The sequence below is a fragment of the Ovis canadensis genome, chromosome 1, assembly GCF_042477335.2.
Source record: "Ovis canadensis isolate MfBH-ARS-UI-01 breed Bighorn chromosome 1, ARS-UI_OviCan_v2, whole genome shotgun sequence".
NCBI lineage: Eukaryota > Metazoa > Chordata > Mammalia > Artiodactyla > Bovidae > Ovis > Ovis canadensis.
In genome coordinates, this window is record NC_091245.1 from 107475769 (window position 1) to 107489319 (window position 13551).

Genomic DNA, 13551 nt, shown 5'->3' on the forward strand with positions numbered 1-13551 from the left:
TGATAAATCACAATGGAAAAATAACATGGAAAAGACTATATGATTGTTACATATAACTGAGTCACTTTGTTGTACATCAGAAATAATATTGTAAATCAACAGTGTACTTCATAAAATAAATTACTAAGCCAGGTACCCTAAAACCTGAACTCAAAGGAGAATTTTCCACTTAGCTTCTAGTTTCCTGATTGCAATGCAATTAAGACTCACATTCATTTCAATTAAGACTTGTAACCCCAGTTTTTGGTGTGGCCTTCCTATGTTATTCCCACTTAGAGGTGTGTAAGAACGCCTAGCGCTTCTTTGTGAAGTGTCATGGACATTGCTTATGTTGGGTTCAACAGGAACCAACTTGCTCAGAGCTCAACAGCTGCCTGTTCAAGCAGATGCCGTGGTGCAGGACACCGCAGCAAGACCACGTCCGAGCTCTCATTTGGCTGCAGCAAATTCCCTTCTATAGGCAGCCACAACTGTGACTCTGGCCTCTGGAGCCAAAATAGCCACTCGAGAGGGCACGAGTCTCGGTGTGTACACGGAGTCTGCATTCTCTCAAGACAGAGCGCAGACAGTGATTCCAGCCACAGGGTCAGACCTGTGACTCACTTTCCCAACATCAGGGTGTGTACCACCAAGGAAGAGCTGGCAGGAGCAACCAGGCTGGCGTCACTGAGCACCCACTCTCTCCCGCTCCATCCCTCCCACGTGCCCACTCTGAGTCACTCTCCAGGTCACATACCCTGTGTGAGGGTGTTCGCGCAGCTTCAAGTGTCATTTTTGGTGTGCTTGTTGATTTGTGGTGGGGCGAGAAGGCAACAGAGCACACGGGCCACAGACAAAGGCTTCGTCGGCGCTTCTTGATGACTTCCAGCAAACCAGGGTCCATTCAGCGTCATCCACAGAGACTCTAGCCCCCCTAACAGAATTACAGCGCTAAGGAGTCTGTGACAAAGCTATTTAATGTGAAGTTATAAGGAAAACACCACACAATTGTTTTTCCTTTATAAAAAATTTATCAAGGGAATAATTTGCATTTTCAGAGGCTTGGTTTAGCAAAGTAAAAGACTAAAACTCATCGAAACATTTAAAAATTCTTCTTTAACCTAGTAAGTGGGGTTTAAATTAAATAAATTCTCTATTACTTTAGGAGACTGCTTTCCTAAATCAGAAAAATTGATTTCCAAGTCACTCTCTTACCTGTCCTGCCCATAACCCTAAGGAGAACTAAACCTCACCAGGAATGGCTTCTCCGGAATTCAAGGCGGAAAGAACAGGTGATATCCCAACACAAACCATATGTAGACTCTGAGCAGAAAGCAGAGTCTGAGAGATGCATTGTGATTGTACAAGTTATCATCCAATAGGATACTTCTGAGAGTGAAAGAAGGTGCTGTTAATTGCTTGAAAGGAAAGGCATGATGGGACACATAGCCACCCTAGTGATAAGGCAGTTTGGGAAAAGACATTTCCCGGTTTGCTGTGCCCTTTGAAAGTCAAAAGACTTTCCCAGAAGCAAAGCACCTTGGGACACACGGTTAGCACCATTTAAGAGGTAAACGGCCTAAGGGTGGGTTCTGACATGGAGGCGTCCTCCTTCCAAGTAACAGTTAACAAGACACACAACACCTGAAGTGGACCTCAATGGATGTTAAGTCTGGGGTGTGGCCTCCCTCTCCCCAAACCCCCTAGCTGCCAAAGGCATGGAGCTGGTGGAGCGGTCCGTGGCAGACTGCCCCGTCCTGGGTGTGGTGCTGCTTCCGCCTGCCTACATCGCCGGTGTCCCCGCTGGCGCTAGTCTTTAGGGGGATTCTGGGCCAGGTGCTGCTCCCATTCAACTTCAACCAACTTGTACAGCTCCATGGTGGCCTGAGCATCTTCCACTGAGGAATGTCCACTTTTCCCAGCCTGAACAAGGGAGGAAGAAAAGAGCATGAGGCTACAAGAGACCGTTTCCTCCCTTCCCAACTGGTGCTCTCCAACCTCAATGATGCTGCTGCTTGTGCAGTTAGCGGGCTGCAAAGGCAGACCTCTGGTGGGGCCCCGCTCATCATCTGATTTCAGGGGTTCAACTCCTACACTATGGTCTGCCTCAGTCCTTTCTGTGGCAACAAGTACACACCATATTGTTCTACATTCTTCTGTAGAAGCAGAACAGACCAGATCACAGACAGACCTTCTGAGTCTTCCATCTTCCCTAGTTCTTTAACTAATGTATGACATGTGTCTATACCCTCATGACAGGCAGACCACCCCCTCTTCGACTGCCAAACATATGAAATACGTAAGAGGCCCCTGAAGCCACTTTATGGTCATTTAGGCCACCACAACTACCTGCTTCTCTCTTTTCTTACTTAGGGTTTTAGTCCCACTTTTAGGCTTTTTTCCTTTTCCAAGTACCCTGTGGAACACTCTGGGAGGTAGGAAACAAGAACTGTTATGCCTAAGTAGAGGGGGGCCTCTCTGCCCAAAGCTCTTCCCATCAGAGCACCTCCCCCTGGATCTCTCTGCAATCAGAGGAATCTGAGTGTCAGAGCCTGGAGAGAGGCAGCAGCCGGCCTTTCCCGTCCAAGCCAGAGGTCTGGCAGCTTTTGGGGAGACGCTACCTGGATGTCCCGGTTCAACAGCTTCTTGGTGAGACTCTTCAGAGACATGGTGGCATTCTCTGGGCAGTCAGCCTTACGGTTGAGGAGGGGGATATGAGAGGTGTCTCGGGTGAGGGACTTGGGATGAACGTACTGAAGGGCTTTGAAGTCATTGTGGATGGCATGCCCCACCACTATCTTCCCTGTGAGAATCTTCAAGATCTGAAACAGACACGGAAGAGGAGGTGGTGAGGAGCACGATCCACAGATGCAGCCTCTGCATTCTAAAAGCCCAACACGGCTCTAAGTCCTTCTAGGCTCTTTTCACCACTTGCTCACTTGCCTCATCCTTGAAATGCCTTCTCCCCCAAGTTTTCTTTCACCTGAAATCCATCTCCTCTCCCCGAGGTAAAAGTAGGCATTTTTCATGGTGTAACCGTTTGGACATACCTAGCCAGTGGTTCCTTATCGTCACATTAATTTCTACCTCAATGTGATGTTCATGTAATTACCTAGTTCAGTCCTGGCTTGATACTTGAAGTTCTTTAACCATAATTGTTACGTTGGCCTTAGATACAGGCTGGGACAAATACTGTAAAGATGGGCTCCAGGGAGGTAATGGAAGCCCCAATTATATGCAAATTGATATGCATGTTTCTGTGTTTGTTTTTTGGGAGGGAATCTATGGCTTTCATCAGATTCTCAAAGGGCCTACAAGCTATAAAAAATTAAAAATTGGGAATTAAGAATTGGCAGTCCAGCGGTTAGGACTCAGCACTCTCACTGCCAGGGGGACCAGGTTTGATCCCCGGTTACAGAACAAAGATCTCACAAGCCTCGAGGTATGCCCCACCCCCTAAAAAAAGATAAAGACTCACTTCCAATGAGGACGATAAAGAATATGCCATGAACTCGGAGGGCCATTACCAAAATGGGGTTCCAAACAGACTGCGAAAGAGTTAACAGGCCTGGAATCAATGCCTGGCCTCCCAATGGGACCCTTTGGAAGGGTACAGACTCATCTGAATGTACCTTGGTCTCATACCCCAGCTTGGGCACTGATTCTTATGACGAAAACCAGATATAGTCTAATCAACTTGGTATTTAGTTGCCCCTACAGTTTGCTGACCACTAACACCTTTACTTTGCATTAATTTCAACACACAGCCTTCATTAAAGCTAAGTGGATGTGCTGTTTCAGAGCCACCTGATCTTCTGACTCTCCCGAGCCTTTGCTCAGCTATGCCCCTGAGGGTGCACAGGATGTTCTTCACTCTTCATTTTCTTTCTAAAATCTAGCTGTTCTACCTCTGATGAAATTCCTCCAAATGACTGCTCTGGCATATGAGAGATTACTGGAACAGTGTGTCTAGACAAGACAAAGAATGTAGAGCTGAAATTACAAAGTGGACCAAGGGTGCCCTCTGGAGGCCTTCCAAGACCAGCAGCTCCTTTCCCCTTCCCCTGTTCATTCAGCGTGCCTCCAGTTTCCAGCAGAGCTTACAGTGGCTAGGATTGCTCAGTGAATGAGATGAGAACCCCAACATACCAGCCCTGTGTCTTTTACCCCCTTCATTGCAGGCTGCCTGTTCCAGTTATCCACCAACTTTCCACACTGCCACAGACCACTTCTTGCTTGGGAAGTGCCCTCCACCTCTCTGTTCTCAACCCTAGACCCACTTCTACAAGGTATTCTCAAGTTGAACCCTTTCCCCTTGGCATTCATGCCTGCTACTCTGTCCATCATGGGTTGCTGTTTTTCTAGCAGAGTCCCAACTATCCAGATGAGGATTCCACTTGGGATCTAAAACAGATCTAACACAGTTTATTACACCAGCTATTTTTAAGTTTCCAGGTTCTTACCACTCTTCATCCCCAAAGAAAAGCCTTCTTTATCTGCTACTCCATCCACTCCAACCCTCCCTCCACAATCCTTTGGTGCCTTCCCAGAGTGATATCCTTTGCTGAAAAATGATTTGGACTTCACCCTATCTGCTTCGCTGCTACCACCATCCCTCACGCCTCTTACCTGGTTCCGAGCAATCTTGAAGGGCGTAGCATTCACCATGTGCTGCTTCCGGATACCACTCCATCTGGTCCGGTAGTCCACAATGTGGCAAGGGGGCAGGATGTACTCATCATAAAGCACATCTCCGTCGTAGTTGACAATGCTACATCGAGCCAAGGAACTGACATGCCCCTTGGGTCCAGTACCCACCATCTCACAGTCAATTGCCACCATCTTCCCCGGTATCTTCTGGGATGCCCCAGAGTATTTATTCTCTGAATGTGTCTGGGTGGAGTTCTGTGGGCCATTCCTGGGTGGAGGATTCTTCTGGGAGCCCTTCTTCTGGGGGCGAGTTGGGTGGCTCTTAATCTTTGGTAGGGCGCTCTGGAATTCCCCCAGCAAATCCACTTTAGCCACAACAGAACCAACCTTCTGTGAAGGGGCAGGAGTCAGCCAAGGCACTGCAGCTTTCTTGTCCAGGGACTGCTCTGACCCACTGCTGGAGGCAGCTGTTGTCTTCTTTGGAAGGGGAGTGGCCTTCCAAGTGCCATCTACCCTGGGAGTTTCCCCTTTCTTTGAAGGTTCTGAGTGCAGCTTAGGCACCTTGCTAGGGGGCTGCTTCTTCTTATTGAGGAAGCCTTTCCGTTCCAAGAGTCGCCGCTTCTTGACAAATTTTCGGTGCTTGGCATTTCCCTCTAATGCCTTTTTGGGGGGAGGCTCGCCAAAATCCAGATTGAGGAGTAAGGTAGACATGATGACACTGGATGGTGAGAGAACAGTTGGGAAGAACAGCTTACAGATGAGAGGAAGATAGAAGACTCATCTGCTGAATCCCACAGACCAGCATTTGGAGGTTTGCAGCATACCCTAGGGAAGAAAACGATCCTGATAACGGAGCCCATAGCCTTGGGAATCAATAAGACCCATCTTTGCAGGACTTAAGAGAGGGGAAAGACATCAGAGTAACCTCTCAAATAATGTGATATGACGGAAGAAGAACTTCATTCTGAACCAGGAAGCCTGGATTCTAGAAAGCTCCACAATTCACCAGCTGGGTGAATTGGTGAATAGGAAGGCCAGGTCTCCTCTCTAGGTCTCAGTCACATTTGTAAACTTATGGGGGTCGCAGGGCCAACTAGCTGAAACAGCGATCTACAACGCCAGAATAGGTGAACTCTATCATCTACCCATGGAGGGAACGTCTAGGTATGCTCAAAGGCAGTGACAGGTTTGGCAAAGCTGATCTCTGGATTACCCTAGCATCCTCACGCGGGTCTCACGAGTGGAGATACAAATTCAGGCACTCATCTCCCTCGTTTCCAGGTGGGGGAAATCTCCACATGCATCTCACTCAAGTCTTTGTGCCACGAAAGGACCTTTGACAACACACATTGGTAGGGGAAGGAACTGAGTCTAAGGAACAGGTGCCATGCACGCGGCGGAGCCAACCTCGCACGCTCTCTCACCTACCTCCTAGATGGGTCCGCTAAGACCGGAAGCGCCAAGAGCCGGATGCGGAAGTTGGCGCGCGTCGGCGATGCCCAGGCCGGCAGGCCCGCGGGTTGGAACGCGCTGGAGGCCGGCGCCCGCGTACCCGCACGGCCCCTGCCTCCGGGAGCGAGGCCAGGGATTCGGAGTGTGTGGGCAGCGGCAGCGGAGGCGGCGGCGGGGGCGGTGTGGGTGGGGGCGGGGGCGGGAGGCGCTCCCCGGCCCCTCTAGCCCCGTGGAGGTACAACTCGAAGGTGTGAGGAAGCCGCGACAAACGGGAACTGAAACGCGCGGGACAACCCGCGGCCTCACTTCCGGAGAGGAGAGAAGTGTACGGGAAGGGGCGGGATCTGGAGGCGGGACCTCGGACTTGGCCCGCCCCTATTCGTGACCAGCGCACTGCGCGACGCCTCTGTGGCGTCACTGCGCTGGCACCCCCGCCCCGCTAGTCTCAGACGTAGACACCTTGGCGCTGTGGGGCGTCGCGACCTGTGACGTCAGGGGTGCGCCTGAAGTCTTAGTCCCGAGCCTGGAATCCCGGAAAGGCAGCTTCGGGCACCAGATTCCGAACACTTTTTCTTCTGAGACCACCTGAAGTGCTGAGCCCAGCCCGGGTCCCACACCCGCGTGGTTCTCACCCTGGTCCTCTCCTCATTGCTTTCTCGCTTCCCGCGCCACCGTCTTGGCCCCGGAATGCCCGGGGTCTCCGCCCGGCGCCTCTCTCACGAAGAGAGGAGACAGCTAGCGGTGAACCTCACCCGGGTCGTGACGCTCTACCGTTCCATCCTGGACGCCTACATCATCGTGAGGCCACAGGGATGTGGGTGGGGTGCTCCTGCTTGTGTGATTGGCTACCTAGCCACGACTAGGGGAGAATCTGGAGAGTTAGCGTCTGATCTTTTTTTCTAATAGGTTTTTTTCAGTTTTTTGTCTGTACAAGAAAGGGTTAAAGCTGGGGCAAAAACCCCAGCTTCTTTTTTTTTTTTTCCTGATGACCTAAATATTAATATTTCTAGCATCTAGGTTGTTTTTCTAATTCTCGCGTCCAGTAATAAAGCGCATGGACATTTGAGCCATGCTGCTGCGGCAATGTTGAACTTTCCTAGGAACATGTGAGGTGTTTTCAAGAACACACATGATCGTTCATTGAATAAATTCCTGGTTTTGCCGTGTAATGGACAATTCCAACTTTGAAGTCTACTGAGTCGGACTAGAGTCCCGCCTTCCCTATCGTGTTAACATTAGGCATAAAAATTCCTCCTAGCCCCAGATCCTCAGCTGTAAAATAGATCCCATTTTGAAGGATCATTGTGAAAAATAAATGAGATGATGTATAAATGCCACCAGCATCCACTGAATTATTCAATTCCCAAACCCAGAAGCCATCCTTGATTCAACCTCCAGAATAGATACCAAATTCACCCATGTGTCTCCATTGACACTGCTACCACCCTAGGCCAAGCCAACATCATCTCTCTTCTGGACTGCTTCCTAACTGATTTCTGTATTTGCTTCCTCCCTTCCATTCCCATTTCTTCACAAAACAGGCAGACTGTTCTTCTAAAAATGTAAATCTGATCGTGACATTTCTTGCTTCCTAGGTACTCTGGATTTCCCAGGTGGCGCTAGTAGTAAAGAATTTGTCTGCCAAAGCAGGAGACCCAAGAGTTGTGGGTTCAATTCCTAGGTTGACAAGATCCCCTGGAGTAGGAAATGGCAACCCACTCCAGTATTCTTGCCTGGATCCTAATTATAGGTAATGGTAGTCACCATTACCTATAAAACCCTACAAGCTCCCTTTAAAACCTGATCACATTTCATTCTCTCCCACATTCACTATACTACATCTACACTGGCTTGATCAGGGCCTTTGCACTTACTGATCTTCCTGGAATGTTTTTTTTCTCAACAGAAAGGCAATTGAGTAGGGTGGTTAACAGCAAAACTCTAGGGTTGAATTGGTTTCAGATTCCAGCTGTACTACTAACTAGCTTCTTGACCTGGACAGATTAATGAAATGCATTAACATATATAAAATGTTTCAGATAGTATCTGGCGTGTTAAAGTATTCTGTGGTTACTGCTACCTGAATTTTTAAAAGGGGAGATAGAACTGACATGTAACATTTTAGTTTCAGGTGTGTAACGTAATGATTCCTATTTGTAGATATTATGAAATAATTGTTGTTCAGTGGCGAGTTGTGTCTGACTCTGTGTGACCCCATGGACTGCAGCACATCAGGCTTCCTTGTCCACCACTATCTCCCAGAGTTTGTTCAAATTCATGTCCACTGAATCAGTGAGCTATCTAACCATCTCTTGCATCAGTTAATATCCCATTGCTGTAGTAATTTTTTTCTTATGATGAGAACTTTTAAGATCTACTCTCAGCAACTTTCAGACATACAATATAGTAGTATTTACAACAGTCACCATACTATACATCTCCATGACATTTACATTGTAACTGGAGGTTTGTACTTTTTGACCCTCCTCACCTATTTTATTTACCCCCACCCCTGCCTCTGGGCAACCAAAGCATGCAGTGTTTCACATGTGCTGTATTACTCTAAGAGTACACTCAAACTCTCCATTATGTTACTGTCTCATTAGTGTTTTATTGTCTATGTGGCACTTGATGTTACTTGAAATAATTTCTTTAAGTGTAAACTCTGCAAGAGCAGGGATCTTGTCTGTCTGTTTTGTTGCTTGTATCCCGAGCTTAGGATAGAACCTGATGCCTAAACAAAGCTCCAGAATTTGTGTTGAACAAATAAATGAATAAAAATACATTCTGGCGGGGAATCCCTGGTGGTCCAGTGGTTAGGACTTGGCGGTTTCACTGCAGAGAGCCCAGGTTCAGCCCCTGGTCAGGGAACTAGGATCCCACATGTCACATGTGATGACCAAAAATAAAAACCAACATTTTGGCATATATAATGTCTGGCATCTGTGGTGTCTGGCACATGTAACAGTAGGTTACTAGATGGTAACATACTGATAGTGTGTGTTAGTCACTGCTGTGTTAAGGAGGCAGGTGCAAAGCAACCACACACACCCTTCAGTTCAGTTGAGTGGCAGACACACATATAAATAAGGGGGACACTGCTAAAAGGAGAAATGTGTCCAGATTGCAATTTGGGCTCAGAAAGGAGGGGAAGGCTAGAGCAGACTTCAGAGAAGTAACTCCGATGAGGAGAGGTTCCTGCTAGTTGCAGCTGGTGGCCGTGTGTTGTGTGGGTAGGGAAGAATGGGAGGGGGAGTAGCCTGTTGATTGCTTCTCCCTTTCCCCTCCAGGAATTTTTCACAGACAACCTGTGGGGCACACTCCCTTGCTCATGGCAGGAAGCCCTGGATGGACTGAACCCGCCACAGCTGGCCACGCTGCTGCTGGGGATGCCCAGGGAAGGGGAAGTGGCCAGGTATGGGCAAGAGGGACCCTGTGCCGGGGGACTCGGAGCTGAGCCCTGCAGGGAGCCATCGCTCAGTCTCACGAGGGCTTCCTGGGTTGTAGGCTGGCACACTCAGGATGCAATGGGACTATTCACTGGGGGCCTGGGCGGGCTATCTCAGGTACAGGTCGGTGTGGCCACTCACCCTGCTGGCCCTGAAGTCCACAGCCTATGCCCTGGCCTTTACCCGGACGCCTGGGTTTCAGACCCCCTCAGAGTTCCTGGAGAATCCCAGCCAGAGTTCCCGACTGACAGCTCCATTCCGGAAACATGTCAGGCCCAAGAAGCAGCATGAGATTCGGAGGCTGGGAGAGGTGAGGAGATGGCTGGGGTTCAGGTAGTATCTGGGGGCCTTGGGGACTCCTTAAGCCTATGGGTTACAAAGGTTTGGGCACCTTTTATCACCTATAGGACCAGAGGCCCTGGAAGGTCCCTTCCTTGGCAGATGTACTATAATCCTATCTTCATCCTTTTGCTGGGTTGGTGGCGGCTATAGTTGAATCATTGTCTTATTCTTGTTCTGATAATCTTCACAATCTGCTGATGGCGTCACCCAGGGCTCTTGTTCTGTGGGGACTGAATCACTGTTCTGAGAGGAGCAAAGACAGTAGCCTGAGCCTGGGGTCAGCACACCCTGTTTTGGTTTCCATGTCTCTTGTCTCTCCCATGGCACCCTCTACCCGTCTTCCTCTGCCATCCTCAGCTGCTCCCTGCTCTCCTTATGAGTGTTTGCCCTGGGAGCCAACAACCAATGGCCAGGGGCCTTTGTTCCCTCTGCTTTCAGCTGGTGAAGAAGCTGAGTGACCTCACAGGCTGCACCCAGGTTGTGGATGTAGGCTCAGGCCAGGTGAGCCAGACCCATAATAGTCTGCTTTTGTTTTTTGTGTTTTTTGTGGTCATGGGGATAAAACAACTAGAAGGTGGGTTGTCAGGCCACGTGCCCAGAGGTGCAGGTAATAAGGAGCGCAGGAAGTAAGCTGGGTAGAATTTAAGCCTCTGGGGGCCTGGTACCCAAGTGTCCAAACCATAGATAGGGATGGGGACTATGTAGGGGACCCTGAACAGGACTGTCTTTAACCCCCTTCTCTTGACTCCAGGGCCATCTCTCCCGCTTCATGTCCCTGGGGCTGGGGCTGATGGTAAAGAGCATTGAAGGGGATCAGAGACTGGTGGAGAGAGCCCAGCGCCTAGACCAGGAGCTCCTACAGACTCTGGAGAAAGAGGAGAAGAGGAACCCAAAGGTAGACCAGCCCTTCCTGCAGCCAGGACCATGAGACCAGGACTGACTTGGCTGAAACTAGGCATCAAGGCTGAATTCTCTCTTTTAAGTGTCTCAGCTCGAGGTGGTGTGTCCCTGTTTCTGCTACCTCCTTCACCAAAGCCTCATCTTAAAGGCACTTTCTAGTTAAAAAGTGCTTTCTACACCGATACATCCTTCTCACAGCCACCTGTACAAAGTGGCCAATCAGATATCAGCCTCATTACAAATGAGGCAGCTGGTACTCAGAGATGAAAAGATTTGCAGTTAGTAATGACCAACGCAGAATCTACCCCATTTCCTCTGCCCCAGCTGCTGTCCCACCTTCCTCCTTGGTAAGGAACTCAGGACAGATCCCTTCCTGTGGCCTGAGGTGGCGTATGGACAGGAAACAGGCCTCCCATCTGCCTTTGTTCTATCCTACCTCCACAGGTGGTCCAGACTGGCCCTCGCCACCCCCCACACCACGTGGTTAGGTGGGTGGACCCCACGACCCTGTGTGAGGAGCTCCTGCTTCCGCTGGAGACCTCCCCTCAGAGCGGGGCCCGCCTGCTGCTGACGGGCCTCCACGCCTGTGGGGACCTGAGTGTGGCCTTGCTGAGGCACTTCTCCTGCTGCCCTGAGGTGGTGGCCCTGGCTTCAGTGGGCTGCTGCTACATGAAGTTGAGTGACCCTGGTGGCTACCCACTGAGTCAGTGGGTGGCTGGGCTGCCCGGCTATGAACTGCCCTACAGGCTTCGGGAGGGGGCCTGCCATGCCCTGGAGGAGTATGCTGAGCGGCTACAGAAAGCAGGCCCCAGCCTCCGAACCCACTGCTACCGCGCGGCACTGGAGACCGTCATCCGGTGTGCCCAGCCTGAGCTCCGGCGGCCAGGCGTGCAGGGAATTCCCAGGGTCCACGAGCTCAAGATTGAAGAGTGAGGCTGGGGGATGGGGAGGGGGTGGTGGTGAGATGGGGGGCATCACCTACTGGGGTATGATTCCCCTCCCACCCTCACTTGTTAGCGTGTCCTAAAGAAAATCTAGATGTGCTGGGTTGAGGGAGGGGGTAGTGACTGAGTTCTGAGACAGCTTCAGATTTTCTTTAAAAGGCAGTTGTCACTCTTATCAAATTTTTGGAATTATAAAATACGGCTAAGTAATTGGACATGTGTGCATGCTAAGTCGCCTCATGTCTGACTTTTTGCAATGCTATGGACTGTAGCCCACCAGGCTCCTGTCCGTGGGATTCTCCAGGCAAGAATACTGGAGTGGGTTGCCATGCCATCCTCCAGGGGATCTTCCCGACCCAGGGATCGAACCCCACATCTCTTAGTCTCCTGCATTGGCAGGTGGGTTCTTTACCATTAGTGCCACCTGGGAAGCCCAAATAATTGGACAGGTTTGTCTAAAAATAAGTTTTTGGATTGATTTGCTATTGAATGGACAGATCACAGCCAGAAAACTCTTTAAATAAAATTGCGTCTTAAGGGACTCCTTTGGTGTTCCAGTGGCACTCCCGCAGGGTCCCAGGTTCGATCCCTGGTCAGGAAACTAGACCCCACATGCCACAACCAAGACCCAGCACAGCCAAATAAATAAACATGTATATTTAAATACACCTTAAGGTAGAAAAGCAGAGCTGGAATTGAATTAGAAACAGTTTGAATGGAGTGACTTTCTAAGCTGAGTGCTGTCTATGACTGACCCAACAGATATGTGCAGCGGGGGCTACAGCGGGTGGGGCTGGACCCCCACCTGCCACTGAACGTGGCTGCCCTTCAAGCTCACCAGGCCCAGGAGAACCGTGTGGTGGCCTTCTTCAGCCTGGCCCTGCTGCTGGCCCCACTGGTGGAGACTCTGATTCTACTGGACCGGCTGCTCTACCTTCAGGAGCAGGGTGAGGGGGCCTACACCAGGGACCCGGGGCTAGAGCTCTAGGGGTCTCCTTCAGGTCCCTGCCCCTACACCTGCTGGGACTTGGCCCATCACCATGGTGATTCTAGGACCAATAGCTGTTTCAGCATCAGATGGGGGTTGGGGGGGCCTGTTAATGCAAATTCCTGCTGAACCTGGATGCCTGTCACCATAGGATAGGTGAAACATCCCTGAGGTGCATCTTAAGCCAGCATCCCTCCAACGTGCTGAGGCTTACCTCCTCCCAAGTCAGCGTCTCGGGCACTCATGTTCCTGGTAGAAAGCGGGGTTTCCTTAGATCCCCTTGGGCCTCTCCTGTGCGGAGAGGAGCTATGCCTAGAGGTCAGGCAGGAAGTGGCTACGAGTTTGTTTCGTTTCTCTCCTGAGTAGCCCTGCCTTTCTCACAGGCTTCCACGCTGAGCTCCTACCCATCTTCAGTCCCGAACTCTCTCCAAGAAACCTGGTTCTGGTGGCCACCAAAGGGCCTCTGGGTGAGGCCTTGTCTTTTCTGGAGACTGAAGACAGCTGACGCAGGCAGAGGAAGGGCGCAGCTCAGCCCCCATCTGAAACTGCCAGGCACCACGCTAGGAGGCAGTCTTTGCCTCCTCAGCCAGAGAACCAGCATCCTGCATCATCCCTGGCATCTGGGTTCCCTGCAAACCGGCGTCATACCCTTTCTCTCCCTGTGTATGTTATATAATATTATGCAGAAGTTTATTTTCAATTTATTAAAAAATTGAAATCTTTACGTGTCTACCATTTCTATTAGGTATAAAGGACAGACCAGCACCCTCCCTACTGAGTCCTGCTGAGGTTCTAATTTAGGCCTTGTACTCCCAGTCCCTGCGGTCTTCCTAACAGGCAGTGCCCT

The 13551-nt window shown here is 50.2% G+C and overlaps 2 protein-coding genes across 9 annotated transcripts; one reads left to right on the forward strand and one right to left on the reverse strand.

The window, feature by feature from the left end:
- Positions 1 to 987: 987 nt before the first annotated feature.
- Positions 988 to 6876, reverse strand: ISG20L2 (interferon stimulated exonuclease gene 20 like 2). Of its 2 annotated transcripts, none has more exons than XM_069544468.1 (4): positions 6058 to 6876; positions 4609 to 5347; positions 2601 to 2801; positions 988 to 1902 (listed from the first exon to the last, which is right to left on the reverse strand). In XM_069544468.1, the coding sequence occupies exons 2-4, from the start codon at positions 5338 to 5340 to the stop codon at positions 1789 to 1791; spliced, it is 1047 nt and encodes a 348-aa protein (XP_069400569.1). In that variant the 5' UTR covers positions 5341 to 5347; positions 6058 to 6876; the 3' UTR covers positions 988 to 1788. The 2 variants fall into 2 exon arrangements, with proteins under 2 accessions (XP_069400569.1, XP_069400563.1); XM_069544462.1 differs by having other exon boundaries at positions 4609 to 5454; positions 6058 to 6863.
- On the forward strand, positions 6102 to 13426 carry METTL25B (methyltransferase like 25B). Of its 7 annotated transcripts, none has more exons than XM_069544421.1 (8): positions 6102 to 6879; positions 9372 to 9496; positions 9648 to 9840; positions 10311 to 10373; positions 10624 to 10767; positions 11217 to 11701; positions 12479 to 12663; positions 13088 to 13426. In XM_069544421.1, the coding sequence occupies exons 1-8, from the start codon at positions 6769 to 6771 to the stop codon at positions 13207 to 13209; spliced, it is 1428 nt and encodes a 475-aa protein (XP_069400522.1). In that variant the 5' UTR covers positions 6102 to 6768; the 3' UTR covers positions 13210 to 13426. The 7 variants fall into 7 exon arrangements, with proteins under 7 accessions (XP_069400522.1, XP_069400546.1, XP_069400540.1 ...); XM_069544445.1 differs by having other exon boundaries at positions 6114 to 6879; positions 9733 to 9840; XM_069544439.1 differs by having other exon boundaries at positions 6124 to 6879; positions 9688 to 9840.
- The last annotated feature ends 125 nt before the right edge of the window (positions 13427 to 13551 follow it).

Bases quoted from the DNA above. Each gene is read 5' to 3' on its own strand.
- METTL25B (XM_069544421.1), top strand. From the start codon at position 6,769: ATGCCCGGGGTCTCCGCCCGGCGCCTCTCTCACGAAGAGAGGAGACAG. The intron at 10,374-10,623 runs GTGAGCCAGACC...TCTTGACTCCAG, and splicing joins TGGATGTAGGCTCAGGCCAG to GGCCATCTCTCCCGCTTCAT. The intron at 12,664-13,087 runs GTGAGGGGGCCT...CCTTTCTCACAG, and splicing joins GCTCTACCTTCAGGAGCAGG to GCTTCCACGCTGAGCTCCTA.
- ISG20L2 (XM_069544468.1), bottom strand. From the start codon at position 5,340: ATGTCTACCTTACTCCTCAATCTGGATTTTGGCGAGCCTCCCCCCAAA. The intron at 2,802-4,608 runs GTAAGAGGCGTG...TGTCTGTTTCAG, and splicing joins TCAAGATTGCTCGGAACCAG to ATCTTGAAGATTCTCACAGG. The intron at 1,903-2,600 runs GTAGCGTCTCCC...TCCCTTGTTCAG, and splicing joins TGTTGAACCGGGACATCCAG to GCTGGGAAAAGTGGACATTC.